Source organism: Emys orbicularis, chromosome 2, assembly GCF_028017835.1.
Source record: "Emys orbicularis isolate rEmyOrb1 chromosome 2, rEmyOrb1.hap1, whole genome shotgun sequence".
NCBI classification, from domain to species: domain Eukaryota; kingdom Metazoa; phylum Chordata; order Testudines; family Emydidae; genus Emys; species Emys orbicularis.
In genome coordinates, this window is record NC_088684.1 from 65132151 (window position 1) to 65150523 (window position 18373).

Below are 18373 nucleotides of genomic sequence, written 5' to 3' on the forward strand. Positions count from 1 at the left end.
ATAGTGAGCCTGAGCCAATCAGTCATGATGTGCTGAATTAATTGTATAAACAAAGAAGTTCATTGAACATTGCAAACTTAAAAAAAACCTGTATGTAAAGAGTTGCTAGGTATTAACCACTGACAGCAACAATATGCAGCTAATGTGATTGAAACTTTTTTAATTAATGCCAGCATAGTCAATAAAACATTGAATCCAGATTGATTGACCTATATATGTTTCCATTACTGAAGTGCTTGTGATGCACAAAAACACCTACCCCGTCGAGCTAATTAGTTAAACATGAATGGAACACAGGCCAATAAAAATAGGAGACATTAGGAAGGACTTATAGAACACTACTAATTTGACTCAGCATAGAAAGCATATTAATTAATATCCACACTTTTAAAATTAAGTATGTGAGATCAGTCTAGCTCTGTTTCACTACTGAAAACTGGGGAGCAAAATATATGCAGACAATGGAGAGAGGTTCCATGCTAGGGGTGAGATCTTGTTTCTCTTGAAATCAATGAGAGTTTTGCCATTGTCTACGATGGAGCGAGGATTTCACCCTACATGTCAATATGCATCTAAGTCTGCTTTCAGCCTTGAAAAACAAAATGAGGTTCATGGAACATTCCTAGTAGAATTCTGTCACTACTGTAGGTTGAAGTGGAGGATAGGAAAGAATTGTTGGGAGTAAGAGGAGAAACTAGGTAAAGGGAAGAGTGAGACTGCACGAGCGCAAGGTATAAATGGAAGAGGTAAGGGTGAAAAGCATGATGAACAGGGAGAAGCAGGTTGAGGACCAGAAGGGTTCCAGTGGTGGAAGAAGAACTGAATGGAGGCTGGGAGGGCAGCAGCCAACAGCAGCACAGCAAATGAGGGGGACAATATCCAGGGTTCTCATGCTGTCAGAAGGCTGAGAAGGTTGCTCTCCTGGCAGCTTCCCCATCATTGGGAGAGGAGAAAGGGACAGGAAGGGGAGCTAGAAGGCCTTACCTTGGAACCTTGGCTGTTGGCTGGTGCTGGCTGCTTTGAGGGAGGAGTCCTGAGAGTCTGGGAATTGTCACGGTCTGCCGCCACCCCCACCCCCACCCCCCCGCAAGCTCCTCCTGGCTGCAGCTGCTATTCCCCATGTGGAGGAGAGAAAGTGGTGGGGTCCAATGCTCTGAGCATTTTTCTAAGCCTTATAGAACCAACCTTCTCGTTCCCATGCTGATAAGGTGTAACAATTTGTCTTTAAATAACACAAGATTTATTGTTATAGCAAGGTAGATGCCACAAGCTACCAGAAAATTATTGAGCACCTGGCAAATGGTGGTATCATTTTAACAATAGCTCAGGTATCTTTCAGCTCCTGGGGCTGCCCTCTGACTTTCTCATCAGGCAACATCTGGAGAGTTTAGAAAATTAGGCGTTATCCACTGACAGCTCTGATCTGTATAAAACATATTCCTTCCATATCATTAATATTGTCTTTTTAAAGCAGAAATTCTGATTTCAACTAGTATCACCCACAAAGTTTTTAGAATTTGGTATGATGCATTGCATTAGCATGTTACCTTTGAAAAATACAAAATGACAAATTTTCAGTTGGAATAACTCAATGACTTCAATGGAGTTCCATCAACAGAAAATGTGGCCCAAAATCTATATATATTAGAAAATGGTCTATGATGACAAACCTTCTGATATAAGAATGCTGTTTCATCTCATTTACACCGATGCCTGTCAAGAAGAGAATGCAGAAGTAAGAATCAGCTGTAGGTGGTTGTGAACAAAATGCCTTGTGCTTTTATGCATGTATAATTTCTCATACATATGATGACAACCATTTCCCAGGGATATATGAATGCTGGATATAAATCCACCTGCCAGAGTGCACAAGCAACTAGAGTTCTGCTCCAAGCTCACACCAAAATTGCCTACACTCAAAGATACTTGTTAAATTTGACACATTAACGAGGAATAATACAATTTTGCCTTTACTCAAAAAGAAATTTTTTTAAACTCCAAACTATATGATAATTTGTTATTTATAACAATTTTGTGATTCCACCTAGTGTGAGGATGACTTAGCTGAGAAGATGAGAAGCAATGAAATACTGCAAAAAGCCATCAATACTTTTGAGGAGGTGGCTAGCCTGCCAGACGTCCCTGCTGATCTGGTAAAATTGAGCCTGAAACGACAAGCAGACAGGCAGCAATTTCTTGGTAAGATTTAAATATGGCTTATGTGTATGACTTAAATGTGCAGAATTTATGGGGGAGATTTTCAAATATGCTTAAGTGAAGTAAGAACACCAACCGGTTCCACTGATTTTCAGTGGGACTTGTATACCCAAGTCCCTTACATACAGTACTTTTGAAAAATCTCCCCCTAAAATGCTGTTAGTTATTATTAGTTATTTGGATTACAAGAATGCCAAGAATTGGGCCACATTGTGCTAGGTGATGTGCCTATAGTGAATGGCAGTCCCTGACTCATAAAGTTTACAATCTATACAGACAGACGTAGGAGAAGGAAGTTTTGTTAGGCCTATTTTCAGAGGTGTAACTGAGGAAAGGAGAGATTAAGTGCTTACATATGATCATGCAGGGAACCTGCAACAGAATAACCTTGGGTATCTCACTTCACCTCTCTGTCTCAGTTTTGCTATCTGTAAAATTGGTACAATGATGCTTATCTTCACTTTGTAAAGTGCTTTGAGATCTACTCATGAAAAGCACTATACAATAGTTAGGTGGTGTTGCTGTTGTTGTTCTCCTGAGTCCCAGTCCAGTGTCTTTAGCCACTGTCCTTCCTCCCTGCATGTTTGGGAAAGTGCTGTTTCTCAAAATCAGACCATCATTTTTAATGCATATTTTAAGGTTTTAAAAATCTATTTTGAAGCTGTTAATGGACTATTAAGGGACTGTAATTAGTGAGTATAACTCTGTTGACAAGAAATCTCATATTTATTATATTGCTCACAAGCTTCCTGTCAGTTTTATTTGTTTAGTTTTATTTATTTAAACTATTCAATTAACATAATTTACACTCGTTGCTATTGAAACTCTTTCTAAGAAGCAGAAAGTTCAGTAAAGTATTACGCCATCAGTTAGGTATTCTGTATCTCAGCTGTGTGGTTTGCTAGATCTCATGGGTTAAAGCACTACATGAAAACTGTCTTAAACAACCAATCAGTTGGCTGACAAAAAATCACTTGTCTTCAGTGGTGTTGCAGCCATGTTGGTCCCAGGATTTTAGAGAGACAAGGTGGGTAAGTTAATATATTTTATTGGACCAGCTTCTGTTGGTGAGAGAGGCCAGCTTTGGCACTCTTATACCAGAAGAAGAATGCTGTGTAAGCAACAAAGCTGTCTTTCACCAACAGAAGTTGATATAATAAAAGATAGTACCTCACCCACCTTGTCACTCAAAAATCACTTGTTTGTTTAATGGATAGGGTCTTGCACTGGAGGTAGAGTACAACTGTACTCAGTACATTCATCGATAATGTAGGGCTACCTCTAGATTGTCTAATACAGATGGTATCTTTACAGTTTTCCTTGTATATTTGTGCGTCAAGGTTTTTATGAAGTAGCCCATCACCATGGTATCTGAATTCTTATAGGCTTTTTTGTAAGTTGATCATACTTTTCAGCTGGTAACTTTAACTTATAATTCTATCTTCATACAGAACAATGGAAGCTTAATCATTATAGTCATGAAAAGCATCTGCCCCAAACTCTGAGCTGCATAAAAGAAACTTTAAAATTAGGGCTGTCGATTAACCATAGTTAACTCATGTGATTAACTAAAAAAAAATTAATCGTGATTAATTGTAGTTTAAATGGCACTGTTAAACAAGAGAATACCAATTGAAATTTACTAAATATTTGGATGTTTTCTACATTTTCAAATATATTGAGTACAATTACAACACAGAATATAACTTGTACAGTGCTCACTTTATATTATTATTTTTATTACAAATATTTGCACTGCAAAAATGTTGAAAGAAATAGTATTTTGCAATTCACCTCATAAAAGTACTGTAGTGCAATCTTTTTATTGTGAGAGTTGAACTTACAAATGTATAATTGTGCACAAAAAATAATTGCAGTCAAAAACAAAACAATGTAAAACTTTAGCGCTTACAAGTCCATTCAGTCCTACTTCTTGTTCAGCCAATCGCTCAGACAAACAAGCTTGTTTACATTTATAGGAGATAATGCTGCCCTCTTCTTATTTACAATGTCACCTGACAGTGAGAACAGACATTCCCTTGGCACTTTTGTAGCCGGCATTGCAAGGTATTTACGTTCCACGTATGCTGAACATTCGTATGCCCCTTCATGCTTCAGTCACTATTCCAGAGGACATACTTCCATGCTGATGACACTTGTTAAAAAATAATGTGTTAATTAAATTTGTGACTGAACTCCTTGGGGAGATTTGACAAAAGCAAAGAAGTTATCAATGTGAGATTTCTGAAGATAGGTACAGCACTCGACCCAAGGTTTAAGAATCTGAAGTGCCTTCCAAAATCTGAGCGGGATGAGGTGTGGAACATGCTTTCAGAAGTCTTAAAAGAGCAACACTCAGATGCAGAAACTACAGAAACCGAACCACCAAAAAAGAAAATCAACCTTCTGCTGGTGGCATCTGAGACAGATGATGAAAATGAACATGCGTTGGTCTGCACTGCTTTGGATCATTATCGAGCAGAGCCCGTCATCAGCATGGACGCATGTCCTCTGAATGGTGGTTGAAGCACAAAGGGACAGGGCCGTCCTTAGGCATACTCAGCATACGCGGCTGCGGGCTGCGTAGGGCACTGGAAAATTTGGGGCACACACCTAGGTCTTAGTGTCCTGCCTCTTCCTATCCATGTTCTGACCCTTCCTGCAGGCTCCCACAGCTAGCTGCTGCAGCCTGGTGAGTCTTCCTCCAGAGGGGATCTAGTAACTTAAAAGTGAAAAAGCCTTCCGGCCTGCCAGACCTATTAGCACAACACTGAAACTGTTAAAGAGCCAATCAAGGGGTAATGAAGACATTTAACAGGCATTTGCCAACCCCCAGGTATATACTGTCAGTTTCTGAATGTACTGACAAAAACAGTTGTGTATTACTGTAATATTTACTCAGAACATGTTAGTCTACAGGACCTTAGTTTAAAATTTACTTTAAAAATATTTCATTAGTGTGTTGCTGAAGATGATAAAATCACATCTCTAAAAAATCCTTGCATAGATTTTTAGATGCACTACCTGAGTATTCATCTTTAGCCTTAAATGCTTGGATCTTCAGACATACAGTTTTTTTAAATAAATCCTTCAAAAGACCACCCTTATGTAAAATACACACTTTAATTTTAATTACTATAGTACAAAAAACTTGCTTCCAAAGTCTTCCTGTCCTTTCTCTCCATCCCTTTCATTGGACAAACGAGTTTCCCTTTCTTTACTTCTGACTATTTGATGAACTAGTTTTAAGAGAACCCTCTAAGAAAATCAGTACCTTAGTAAGATATAAAATCCTTTGTTATGCCTAAAATTTTTGGAAACATATATTTTAAAGTTGGTGAAATTTCATAAACATGTTATGGAGATCACACAAAGTAAATTAGTGTTCCCTTTTTCTAAAAGCAATGAACATTGTTATGAACACACTTATCCTCTGTGACTGATTAATTTAAAATAATGACTTTGTTTCAGTGAGTTAAGTATGTAGTAATCTGGAATGATTACTTTATGAAGGCTTAAGAGTACATTTAAAATATAAAATCAACTTAGAAATACTGATTAAGAAAATATAAAACAGAGAAGAGCTGCATCATGTATTCCATAATATTTAATGTTGTATTCAGCAGGACAGCTGACTTGCCCTTACTACAAAGTTTTTGCAAATAAATCTCTGACAGACTTCAGGGTATATCAAAAAACCCGTGACTGACATTTTTTCCCCCAGGTTTAGTGTTTTTAATTAGGTACCTTGTGCATATCCAGTCTTCACCTTCTGGCATGCTCAATTTTCTTTAGAAAGAAATTGCAGAAGAGTGTTTTTTTCAAATGTCATTTGTTTCATTTGGGTTCAGGGATTTGGCTGGAAGGGGTTCAGCAGGGTGGGGGAGGAAAGAGAGGAGGGAGACAGTGGGGAGAGGGCAGGGCCTGGGGCAGAGCAGGGGTGGAGTACGGGCGGGGGCCACAGGCAGAAGAGATGGGCTGAGGCGCTAGCCTCCCCAAGTGGCAGCTTCACCCACCGCCCAAGACAGCAGGTAAGAGCAGGTCAACTCCCACACACTCAGTGCGCACTGCAGTCTCCTTAAGCAGGGGCCCTATTCACAGAGCCGAATGCGTCGGTTCGGCGCATTCTGCATGAAGGAGAGGGTACGGGGGTCTCTGCGGGGAACTGAGACTCTCCACCACCGTGAGGCTCGGTATCCTTTGCTGCCTCATCCCTCCCCCCCTGCGGTCGGGCATAGGGGCACCAGTTTGATAATACTGCATAGGGCCCCATAAATCCTAAAGACAGCCCTGTGAAAGGACATATGAATCTTTAGCACATCTGGCATGTAAATATCTTGCAATGCCGGCTACAACAATGCCTTGCGAACACCTGTTCTCACTTTCAGGTGACATTGTAAATAAGAAGTGGGCAGCATTATCTCCTGCACATGTAACCAAACTTGTTTCTCTTAGCGATTGGCTGAATAAGAAGTAAGACTGAGGGGACTTGTAGGGTCTAAAGTTTGACATTGTTTTATTTTTGAACGCAGGTTTTTTTGTGCATAACTCTACATTTGTAAGTTCAACTTTTATGATAAAGAGATTGCACCACAACACTTGCATTAGGTGAATTGAAAAATATTTTATTTTTACAGTGCAAATATTTATAATAAACATAAATATAAAGTGAGCGCTGTGCACTTTGTATTCTGTATTGAAATTGGAATCAATATATTTGAAAATGTGGAAAACATCCAAAAATATTTAATAAATGGTGTTCTATTATTGTTTAACAGTACAATAAATATTTGTAATCATTTGACAGCCCTATGTAAAATCCCTTCCATAAAAAAATCTGGAGAGTTTTGGAATTTTGTCTTAAAAAAATTCTGAGCTCAGGTGCTCTCTCCTCCCCCTCCCCCCCAAAGTATTATATTGGAGAGAAGATATGGTCTAGTGGAATGAGTGAATACCTGGGTGTCAGGAGATCTAGGCTTATTCATACTGGCACTGACGCAACATGATTTGAAAGGAATCCCTTATGCACACATTTTGAAAAATAAATGTTGAGTGCCTCAATTTTTAAGTTGCCTGACTTTAGACTCAAATGCCTGACATTCAGTGATGGCAGCACCAATATCTCCCACTGATTTCAGCTGGACTTGTGGGTTCTGATAATCACACTGTAGGAACTAAAGCTGGGACCCCAAAACTGAAGCTGCCAAACTAGAGGGCACTTTTGCAAATTTAGGTCCCAATCCTGTGATGATCCAAGCTGACCCTTGAACTCAGACAAAGCCTGATTGACTTCAATAGCCATAAGAGTCCATCCAGATGGATCAGTTTTCAGGATTGGCTTGCTCTTAACTTCTCTGTTCTTCAGGAAGATCCCAGTGCAGGAAAACAGTGAAGCACATACTTAATTTTAAGCCTGTGAAACAATTGATTTCAACTGAACTATTCACATGCTTAGTTAAGAACATGCTTAAATGATTTGATTTATCAGGACCAAAATTCGAGTTAAAGTGCTTCCCTGACTTCGTGGAGCACTTTGAGATCTGCAGAAGAATAATAGCTACAAAAATGTAAGGTATTATTACTATTATTGCCATACATAGAATTGTAATGTAAAGTATTATTACTATTACTGCCATACATAGAATTGTCCACTAGAGGCTCCCATAATCCTGGAAGATATGTACAATACCATCGGAGATTTCTTAAGTATTGCTTGTAAGGTGAGAATGAACTAGTTAAATGTATTCATATGTAATGAAATCCTCTTTTATGTTCTGCATCATCAGTGATCATTAATGAAAGTTGGGGTACACAATTCTTTGATCAGCATTTATTTCTTGTTATAATTGTTATAATTCACTTTTATTCAATCAAATTAGGTCACATGAGAGGTTCTCTGGTTACTCTTCAGAAACTAGTTCATCTGTTTTCCAATGATATCTCATTGAAGAATGACCTTGGAGTGGGTTACCTCTTAATAGGAGATAACAGTAATGCCAAGAAAGTTTATGAGGAGGTGAGCTTCCATTTCATATCAACTGAGGAAAAAAATACATTGTTAAAGTATTTATTCAAAAGTTTGCATATTTAACTCTCTTAATGCTTTGTAAAGCAAATCACCGATATGTATGACTCTTAAGGGTTAACTTAAATAACTCTTTGCTCATGAATAGTTGATCTTAAATTGGTTACTCAAATATTCCTGTTATCAAGATATTAAACACTCTTCTTTATAGACTAGTAAAATTCAGGTGAAACTCTTTTTCACATGATTAACATAAATTGGCTCCTTATACCTTAGGGTAACCAGCTGTGTGTGTATTTATATACTAATGTACATAGGAATCTAATGCTCATGATGAGAGTTGAAGGCTTCTAATTATCTATAGGACAGAATACAGCACAGACCCCTTACTTTTCTCTGCCAGTGTGCCTCAGCTCTGTTCTGGAGAGATGGATGTGTAGGCCCTATCAAATTCACGGCCTTGAAAAACACGTCACGGACAGTGAAATCAGACTTCCCCCGTGAAATCTAGCTGAAGAAGCGAGGGAGGATGGGCAGGGCAGGGCTGGGGTGCCACAGCTGCGGGCATCTACTGTTCATCGGGCTCCAGCTGCTAATCAGCTGAGTTCTGGAAGGATGGGACTTCCTCTTTTCTTGCACTGCCACTCTTGGGAGGAAATCAGACCCACCTACACCTCTGGGTACCTCCTCCGGCTGCAGGAAGCCCCCGGAGGTGGGTCTGATCCCCCCCCCGCCCACAAGGGCCATGTAGGGGAAGAGGAAGTCCTGTTCCTCCCCAAACTGGCCGGGGCTAGGAACCTCTGGCTGGGGCACTCCCAGCAGCACAGGGGAGATCAGACTGACCTCTGGGAACCTCCCCCGGCTGCAGGAAGCTCCACGGGTATTGCCTTCAGAGCTCAGCTATGAAGGCAGTGCAGAAGTGAGGATGGCAATCCTGTAAACCCACCCCCCAACAACTTTGCACCCCCTCCCTCCCCCCTCCCCCCACCCAATGACCTCCTTTTGGGTTGGGACCCCTGCAGTTACAGCATCATGAAATTTCAGATTTAAACATCTGAAAACGTGAAATTGGCCATGAAATTGATCAAAATGGACCATGAATTTGATAGGGCTCTAGGGATGTGTTAGGGTGGTTCAATCTCTGACTTTTCAAACCTTGTCGTCTTTGCTCAGACTGCCAACACAAGTGCCAATTAAATCACGTTTTTTATGTGGTGTCTTGTTCACTAGGATTGATGCTGCTTACCTGTAGCCTGGCGGAAACTCCACCCATCTGGGAGGGTTTCCCTGCCCACCTGACAGAGAAAGCAGGAAACCCCTCTCACCATGTGTGGAGTTTCATCTGGGCTGGCAAGTCAGAAGTTTCCAGAGCTCAGGCTGCGTGAGGGGCTGTTCCCTGCTGAGTGAGGGAAGGCCCTGTTCTTCCCCTGAAGATGCTGGTGCTCTTGTTGGACCACCTGAGCTACAGGATTAACTAGATTGGCCAGCACAGGAGAAGGCCGTTATCCAAAAAGAGGAATGGGCTAAGCTGGTTGGTGCCATGTGCTGGGTCCGTAGGGTAGCCAGTTGCTACTGTAGCAAATAAAATTGTTGCTATACCTTGCACAGCTCTGTGTCTCCCACTCACCTCTGGGAGGTAGAGGGAGCTCATGCCCCATGTGGTACCTCCAGAGGATCGATGAGCTGCTGGAGCCAGATGTCATGTTTAGTGGAGGGTGTGGTTGGAGCAAGGAGACCAGTCCCAGTACCCACCTTCCATGTGTTCTCAGCACAGTGTTTGCTGTGGCTGCTGCTTTGGCATCTTGTATAACCCCAGCCTTAGAACGTTAATGTTCAATTATTATTTTGGCATGCTGCCAACATTTTCCTACAGAACATAAGTGGGACAAAAGAAATGGCAATTTTTAATAGTTGGTATCTCAGCCAAATCTGCACAGAATTTCATGGAACAAAGAAAAGACATGTCTCTAGCCCAAGATCTGTCTTCCTTCTGAATTTCAATGGCATGTTGCAAACAGTGTAGGTGTTAGAGCTTGTTAAAAAAAGTTACAAAAATCCTTTATAATGGGGGGAGGGGAGAGCATAAGGCAACCTAAATATAGATAGGGGTTGCTATCAGCTGTCCCTGTAATTATTTTGATATGACTACATTGTACAAATTTTGCTGTACCACACACAAAATAAATGGTTCTAAGACAAAATATGATAAGTTATTACTGGTCTGTTTTTAATATCTTTTTTGCCATGGTGCTGTAGGCTTCTCAAATACAATTACTTCCTTTCGCAGATCACTAGCCAGTTAAATGAAGTAGACCACAATAATGCTTTGTCCTTGTAAAAGAGCAGCTAATGCCTCATTGGATAGTTTGGCAGATATTCTATTTGAAATAATACAGCTTTTTTCTCATATTCTGACTCTCCTGTGAGCGAAACCCTGACATCCTAACTCACAAAAAACTTCCATGGATTTCAACGAGAGGATGGTTGGTTATTATGGCACAGGCTGAGCCTCTGAATTCTGTTGCTGATTCCACCACAGAATTATTGTGTGACCTTGGGCAAGTCACTTAAATCGCTCTGTGCCTCAGTTTCCCTTCGTTAAAATGATGGTAACACTTCCTTTTTTCTGTCTGTTTTGTCAGTGTAGAATGTTAGCTCTTTGAGTAGTCAGGAACTGTTTGTCATTGGACAATGTCTAGCACAAAGGAACCCAATTTTTTTCTGGGGCCTCTAAATGCTACCATAATACAAATAATAATAATAAAAAATAACAATAACCACTACTTTCTTTAGGAAGAAATAAATATGGATCTCAGTATTTGGCTTAGTGTACAGAATCAAGTTTTTTGTTTGTTTTCTTCCCACAAGTAACTTGAAAAGTTTTGGGTGGTTTCCTACCTGTTTTAGGGGCCCAATCCTGTGCGGTTCGAAGGGTTCTCAGTTTCCACTGATTTAACTTGGAGTCACAAAGAGGGACTCCTCATTACAGAGGATCAAGTCCTAAAATCCTAAATCAGTAATGGAATATATTTTGATTTAATTTTAAATAGCTACATTTTAAAAGAATATTGCTGAAAATCATTTCTTACTTCAAGCAGTGACCTGGTTTTAGGGCTGTAGGTGTTTTCTTGCAACAATGGGTATGTCTACACTACGGGATTAATCCGAATTTACAGAATTCGAATTTTGGAAACAGATTGTATAAAGTCGAATGTATGTGGCCACACTAAGCACATTAATTCGGCGGTGTGCGTCTATGAACCGGGGCTAGCGTCGATTTCCGGAACGTTGCACTGTGGGTAGCTATCCCATAGCTATCCCATAGTTCCCGCAGTCTCTTCCGCCCATTGGAATTCTGGGTTGAGATCCCAATGCCTGATGGGGCCAAAAACATTGTCGCGGGTGGTTCTGGGTACATCCTCCCCCTCTCTCAAGGGAAGCAACGGCAGACAACCATTTCGCGCCTTTTTCCTGGGTGAACAGTGCAGACGCCATACTACGGCAAGCATGGAGCCCGCTCAGCTCAAGACAGCAGTCATGAACATTGTAAACACCTCGCGTGTTATTGTGCAGTTTATGCTGAACCAGAACCTGCAAAACCAGGCGGCGAGGAGTAGGCTACGGCTGCGCGTCGGCGAGAGTGATGAGGACATGGACATGGAATTCTATCAAACCGTGGGCCCCAGCGCTTTGGAGATCATGCTGTTAATGGGGCAGGTTATAGCCATGGAACGCTGATTCTGGGCCCAGGAAACAAGCACAGACTGGTGGGACCGCATAGTGTTGCAGGTGTGGGACGATTCCCAGTGGCTGCGAAACTTTCGCATGCGTAATGGCACTTTCATGGAACTTTGTGACTTGCTTTCCCCTGCCTTGAAGCGCCAGAATACCAAGATGAGAGCAGCCCTCACAGTTGAGAAGCGAGTGGCGGTAGCCCTGTGGAAGCTTGCAACGCCAGACAGCTACCGGTCAGTCGGGAATCAATTTGGAGTGGGCAAATCTACTGTGGGGGCTGCTGTGATGCAAGTAGCCAAAGCAATCGCTGAGCTGCTGCTACGAAAGGTAGTGACTCTAGGAAATGTGCAGGTCATAGTGGATGGCTTTGCTGCAATGGGATTCCCTAACTGTGGTGGGGCGATAGATGGAACCCATATCCCTATCTTGGCACCGGAGCACCAGGGTACCCAGTACATAAACCGCAAGGGGTACTTTTCAATGGTGCTGCAAGCACTTGTGGATCACAAGGGACATTTCACGAACATCAACGTGGGCTGGCCGGGAAGGGTTCATGACGCTCGCGTCTTCAGGAACACTATTCTGTTTAAATGGCTGCAGCAAGGGACTTACTTCCCGGACCAGAAAATAACCGTTGGGGATGTTGAAATGCCTATAGTTATCCTTGGGGACCCAGCCTACCCCTTAATGCCATGGCTCATGAAGCCATACACAGGCAGCCTGGACAGGAGTCAAGAGCTGTTCAACTACAGGCTGAGCAAGTGCAGAATGGTGGTAGAATATGCATTTGGACATTTAAAAGGTCGCTGGCGCTCGTTACTGACTCGGTCAGACCTCAGCCGAACCAATATCCCCATTGTTATTGCTGCTTGCTGTGTGCTCCACAATCTCTGTGAGAGTAAGGGCGAGACCTTTATGGCGGGGTGGGAGGCTGAGGCAAATCGCCTGGCTGCTGATTATGCGCAGCCAGACACCAGGGCAATTAGAAGATCACACCAGGAAGCGCTGTGCATCAGAAAAGCTTTGAAAACAAGTTTCATGACTGGCCAGGCTACGGTGTGAAAGTTCTGTTTGTTGAAAACCCGCCCCCTTGATTAACTCATTCCCTGTAAGCAAACCACCCTCCCCCCTTAAATCACAACTTGCTTTTAAAGGAAATAGTCACTATCGTTTAAAAATCATGTATTCTTTATTAATTGATTATAAACATAGGGAGAGAACCGACAAGGTAGCCTGGGTGGGGTTTGGGAGGAGGATAGGAGGGAAGGAAAAGGCCACTGAAAAAATTCAATATAATGACAGCCTTTTGGTTGGGCTGTCCACTGGGGTGGACTGGGAGGGTGCATGGAGCCTCCCCCCACCGCGTTCTTACACGTCTGGCTGAGGAGGCTATGGAACATGGGGAGGGGGGAGGGAGGTTATACAGCGGCTGCAGCGGCACTCTGTTATCCTGCTGCCGTTCCTGAAGCTCCACCAGATGCCGGAGCATGTCCGTTTGATCACGCAGCAGCCCCAGTGTTGCAGCCTGCCACCTCTCATCTCGAGCGTCCCTCATGAGCTCACGTTCACTGGCATCTTTCCTGTACTTAGATACCGTGTCCTTCCACTCATTCAAATGAGCTCTTTCATTGCGGGTGCATTCCATTATTTCCGAGAACATCTCGTCTCGCGTCCTCTTTCTCCACCGCCTTATCTGAGATAGCCTTCGGGACAGAGGAGGGAGGCTTGAAAAATTTGCAGCTGCTGGAGGGATGGAAAAAAGGAGAGAAGTTTTTAAAAAGATACATTTTACAGAACAACACTATTCACATTACATAGCACATGTGATTTCAGTACAAGGTCGCATTTTGCATCTTAATATTGAGTGCCTGTGGCTTTGGTGTTAGAGATCACAGACGCAGGTCCGGGCAACAGAATTCAGCTTGCATGCGGCCATGGTAAGCCATTGTCTTTCGGCTTCTGCGCCCTCCTTTCCCACATACCAAGCAAAGCCCGTTGAGTGCTGTGGTTTTCCTGTTAACCTTCAGCAGCAGAAAACAAACTAAACTCCCCCCCCCACCATCCAATTCTCTGGGATGATCGCTTTATCCCTCCCCCCACCACGTGGCTGGTATCAGGGAAGATCCCTGCAGAAACCAAACTAACCCCCCTCCACCCCCTGCCATGAATTATCTGTGATGATCGCTGTACCCCTCCCCCCACCACGTGGCTGGTATCAGGGAAGATCCCTGCTAGCCAAACGCGAAAAGCTCAGCGCCAATTCCTCCCCCCCCCCCCCCGCGCTTGGCTAACTGCAGGGAAGGATTTCTTTTCAGCCACAGGCAAACAGACCAGTAGGAACGGCCACCTCTGTCCCCTTAATTAAATTCCCGTATTTCAACCAGGTTACCATGAGCGATATCACTCTCCTGAGGATTACACAGCGAGATAAAGAACGGATGTTGCTTGAATGCCAGCAAACACCGGGACCATACGCTGCCAGGCTTTGTCATGCAATGATACCAGATTACTTGCTACTAGCATGGCGTGGTCAAGTGTCCTACCATGGAGGACGGAATAAGGCTGCACTGCCCAGAAACCTTCTGCAAAGGCTTTTGGAGTACCTCCAGGAGAGCTTCATGGAGATGTCCCTGGAGGATTTCCACTCCACCCCCAGATACGTTAACAGACTTTTCCAGTAGCTGTACTGGCCACGAATGCATCCCAAGTCCTCAGGGCAAATTAATCATTAAAAAATGCTTGCTTTTAAACCATGTTTTATATTTTAAAAGGTAAACTCACCTGAGGTCCCTTCCATGGGGTCATGGTCTTGGGTACTGGCTTGGGAGGGTACTTCAGTCAGGCTGAGAAAAAAATCCTGGCTGTTGGGGAGAACGGAGTGCTGTGTGCTCTCTGCAAGCTCGTCCTCCTCCTCCTCCTCCTCTTCCCCGTCCGCAGAATCCTCATGTGTGGCTGATGAGATTACCCCCGCCTCGGAATCCATGGTCACAGGTGGGGTAGTTGTGGCGGCCCCCCCTAGAATTGCAGGCAGCTCAGCATAGAAGCGGCATGTCTGCGGCTCTGACCCGGAGTGACCGTTTGCCTCCTTTGTTTTCTGATAGGCTTGTCTGAGCTCCTTGACTTTCACGCGGCATTGCTCTGAGTCCCTATTGTGGCCTCTCTCCATCATGCCCTTGGAGATTTTTTCAAAAGTTTTGGCATTTTGTCTTTTCGAACGAAGTTCTGCTAGCACTGAATCCTCTCTCCATATAGCGATCAGATCCAGTACCTCCCGTACAGTCCATGCTGGTGCTCTTTTTCGATTATCGGCCTGCATGGTTACCTGTGCTGATGAGCTCTCTGTGGTCACCTGTGCTCTCCTGTGCTGGGCAAACAGGAAATAAAATTCAAATGTTCGCGGGGCTTTTCCTGTCTACCTGGCCAGTGCATCTGAGTTCAGGTTGCTGTCCAGAGCGGTCACAATGGTGCACTGTGGGATAGCTCCCGGAGGTCAATACCATCGAATTGCGGCCACACTAACCCTAATTCGAAATGACAATATCAATTTCGGCGCTACTCCGCTCGTCGGGGAGGAGTACAGAAATCGATTTTAAGAGCCCTTTTTTCGAAATAAATGGCTTCGTTGTGTGGACGGGTGCAGGGTTAATTCGATTTAACGATGCTAACTTCGAATAGTGTAGACCAGGCCAATGAATGACATCCCCTAAGAAAATGAATGCCACTCTTTGCAAATATTAGGTGGTAGTCATGTCATTAGCTGTTGCAAAGAAAATAAAGTAATCTGAATTTGAGTCTTTCCAGATGAGGGCTTTTCAATTTCCATTTCCTCTCTCATATGCTTATTTGTCATTGAAGTTGTAATCATCTTTGTAACAGCAGAGTTGGATTCAGAAAATGAGATATAAGCAGAACTGTTTTACAATCAGTTTTTCAAAGTTTTCCATAAGGAGTCAATGGCTGCAGAAGTACTGTAGTATGCTTGGTCAAGTTTTGATTTCAGAGGAGATCGGCTTACGTGCAACATGTCCTTTCTTTTCACTTCAAAGATGATGAACCTAAACATCATACCTTGAATTAAGAGTTTTATGTCTATAGCTAGTGTTTAACCTGATGGGAAATATGCCCTATTTTATCAGGCTGTCCACTATACCGCTGCTGGAAGGGAATGTTAAGAAATAGGATTTTAATTTCTTCCCCCAGTTAAATGTCTTTCCCTTTAATGTTATATTTAGGAATTCAGGAACAGTACATTAAAAGCAATCTTTCGAGGAGTCACAGATTTGTTTGTTTTCAAAGGTCTACAGATCATGATTTAACACTTTTCAAGGAATTCCTCACTTGCAGTGATCTGAAGGCAAATTCTCTGTCTGCCCCTTTGTGCCACTGATTGGTTATTATTCTGAATAGCCCCTGAGGTTTATTTCTGTATCCATGATTAATATTTAATGAACTAAGGGGCAATTTAGCATAACTTATTTCTAAACATAATTAATATTGTATGCAACAATAGCAGCAGGTTAATATAATTTATATTAAATGCTTCAAGTGTACTTTCTGCTGATTTTTATTGAATCACTCTCTTGGAATGGTAATGAATGTAGATTTTTGTCTTAATGAAGCTAGATATTATTTAAAATTAACTATCATGCCAAGTGGCTTATAAAACTAAGTCAGATGTTGTATGTTTGGACTTTCTACCTTAGTTAATCAGATGTAACAAAATTATATAGCACATAAATACTATTGAAACTCAATTTGTTTGGCCCGCTAGGGGCAACTTCTTGGAACAGAATTATTATCTATAGAATATTGTAGCCAAAAGATGTAAAATCAATGGCAATACCATTTTTTTTCTGAATGGATGGTCAAACAGATTTTAACTGTGGATTGCCAACTCCATATTTTTACTAGTAATCTTTCTTTCTTGCTTACTTTCTTGCTTTCTAGAATTTTATAGACTCCCAAACAGATTATCTATTGGATTGAACCTTTGTAGTAATTTATTCCTGAGAAAAGTGGATGTAAAATGCAACCATTCTCAGGTAGCAGCATTTTACACACTTTGTACTCAGTTTGCACAGATACAAATGATTATATAAGGTGTAAGAGAGCACAGAGTTTAGTCCAAAGGAAAGAAGAGAAGGCACTTGACCAAAGAACTTTTTTAAGAGGTAGGATTGTGTGTTAGACAATTACTGGAAAAGATAAGGGAATATATGGGTGAAACATGTATGTGCATTGCTAAGGACTGGCATATAACTAGTAGTTTCAGGAATGTTTTTGGTTTTTTAAAATATTGCAGGCTTCGCTATTGCCTTAGCCCTGGTCTACACTTAAAATGTAGATCAGCCTAGCCACATTGCTCAGGGTATGAAAGATTTACTTCCCCGAGGACAGACACTGACTTTCATTTTTCTGGGTGGGTGCTCTGACCCAAAGCCCTGCCCCCACTCCGCCCCTTCCCCTGAGCACATCCTGTCCTCGCTCCGCCTCTTCCCTCCCCCACTCCTCCCTCTCCCCCCAGCACCTCCTGCCCGCCGCAGAACAGCTGATTGGCAGGTGGGTGCTAAGCACCCACTATTTTTTTTCTGTGGGTGCTCCAGCTCCAGAGCACCCATGGAGACTATGCCTATGTCCTTGAAGTGCCATAGTTAAGCCAGCCTAATTCCCAGTGTGACATGGCTAGGTCGCCAGAAGAATTCTTCCATCCACATAGCTACTGCCACGTGAGGAGGTGGATTACCTACATCAGTGGAAAACCCCCTTCCCTCGATGTAGGGAAAGCCTAGGCTACGGTGCTAGAGCAGCAACTGTGCTGCTGTAGCCCCCGGTGCATATACAGGTCACTCTACTAGATCCTCAGCTGGTGTCAATTGGCATAGCTCCATGGAGCTCTGCTGATTAAGCTGAGGATCTGTCCTGGTGTCTGTGCCCATTCTTCCATTATTTTAAGGAGTGAGAAGTTGTAACAAAAGACACACTTAAGAATGTAATTGATATCATATAATACCACACATGACACTAAGGTAAACACATAATTAGTCTCAAAAAAAGAGAGGAGGGTGAAAGTGGTGAGTGTAGTTTGAGGGTATTGGAGCTTAGACCCACCTTCTTCGTACTTCACCGTTTGCTTGAAACACTCCCATTTGACAGTGAGGAGAAGATGCATACAATACTGTGATGCTCCCCGGGGGCACTCTGCTACCACCTGCCCTTAGCCAGAGGAAGCCTTGTTAGGGTGACCAGATGTGCCGATTTTATAGGGACAATCCCGATATTCAGGGCTTTTTCTTATATGGGCCCCTATTACCTCACACACTCTGTCCCAAATTTTCATACTTGCTGTCTGGTCACCCTAAGCTTTGTCTGTGGGTCAGCTCCCAAACACCACCAGCC

General features: G+C 42.6%; 1 protein-coding gene across 1 annotated transcript in view; it reads left to right on the forward strand.

The window, feature by feature from the left end:
* ASPH (aspartate beta-hydroxylase) overlaps positions 1-18373 on the forward strand; it is a 210016-nt gene that overhangs the window by 151710 nt on the left and 39933 nt on the right. The window contains exons 20-21 of the mRNA XM_065400175.1: positions 2049-2199; positions 8097-8233. Coding sequence (XP_065256247.1) covers positions 2049-2199; positions 8097-8233 — 288 coding nt within the window. The remainder of the gene's footprint in view (positions 1-2048; positions 2200-8096; positions 8234-18373) is intronic.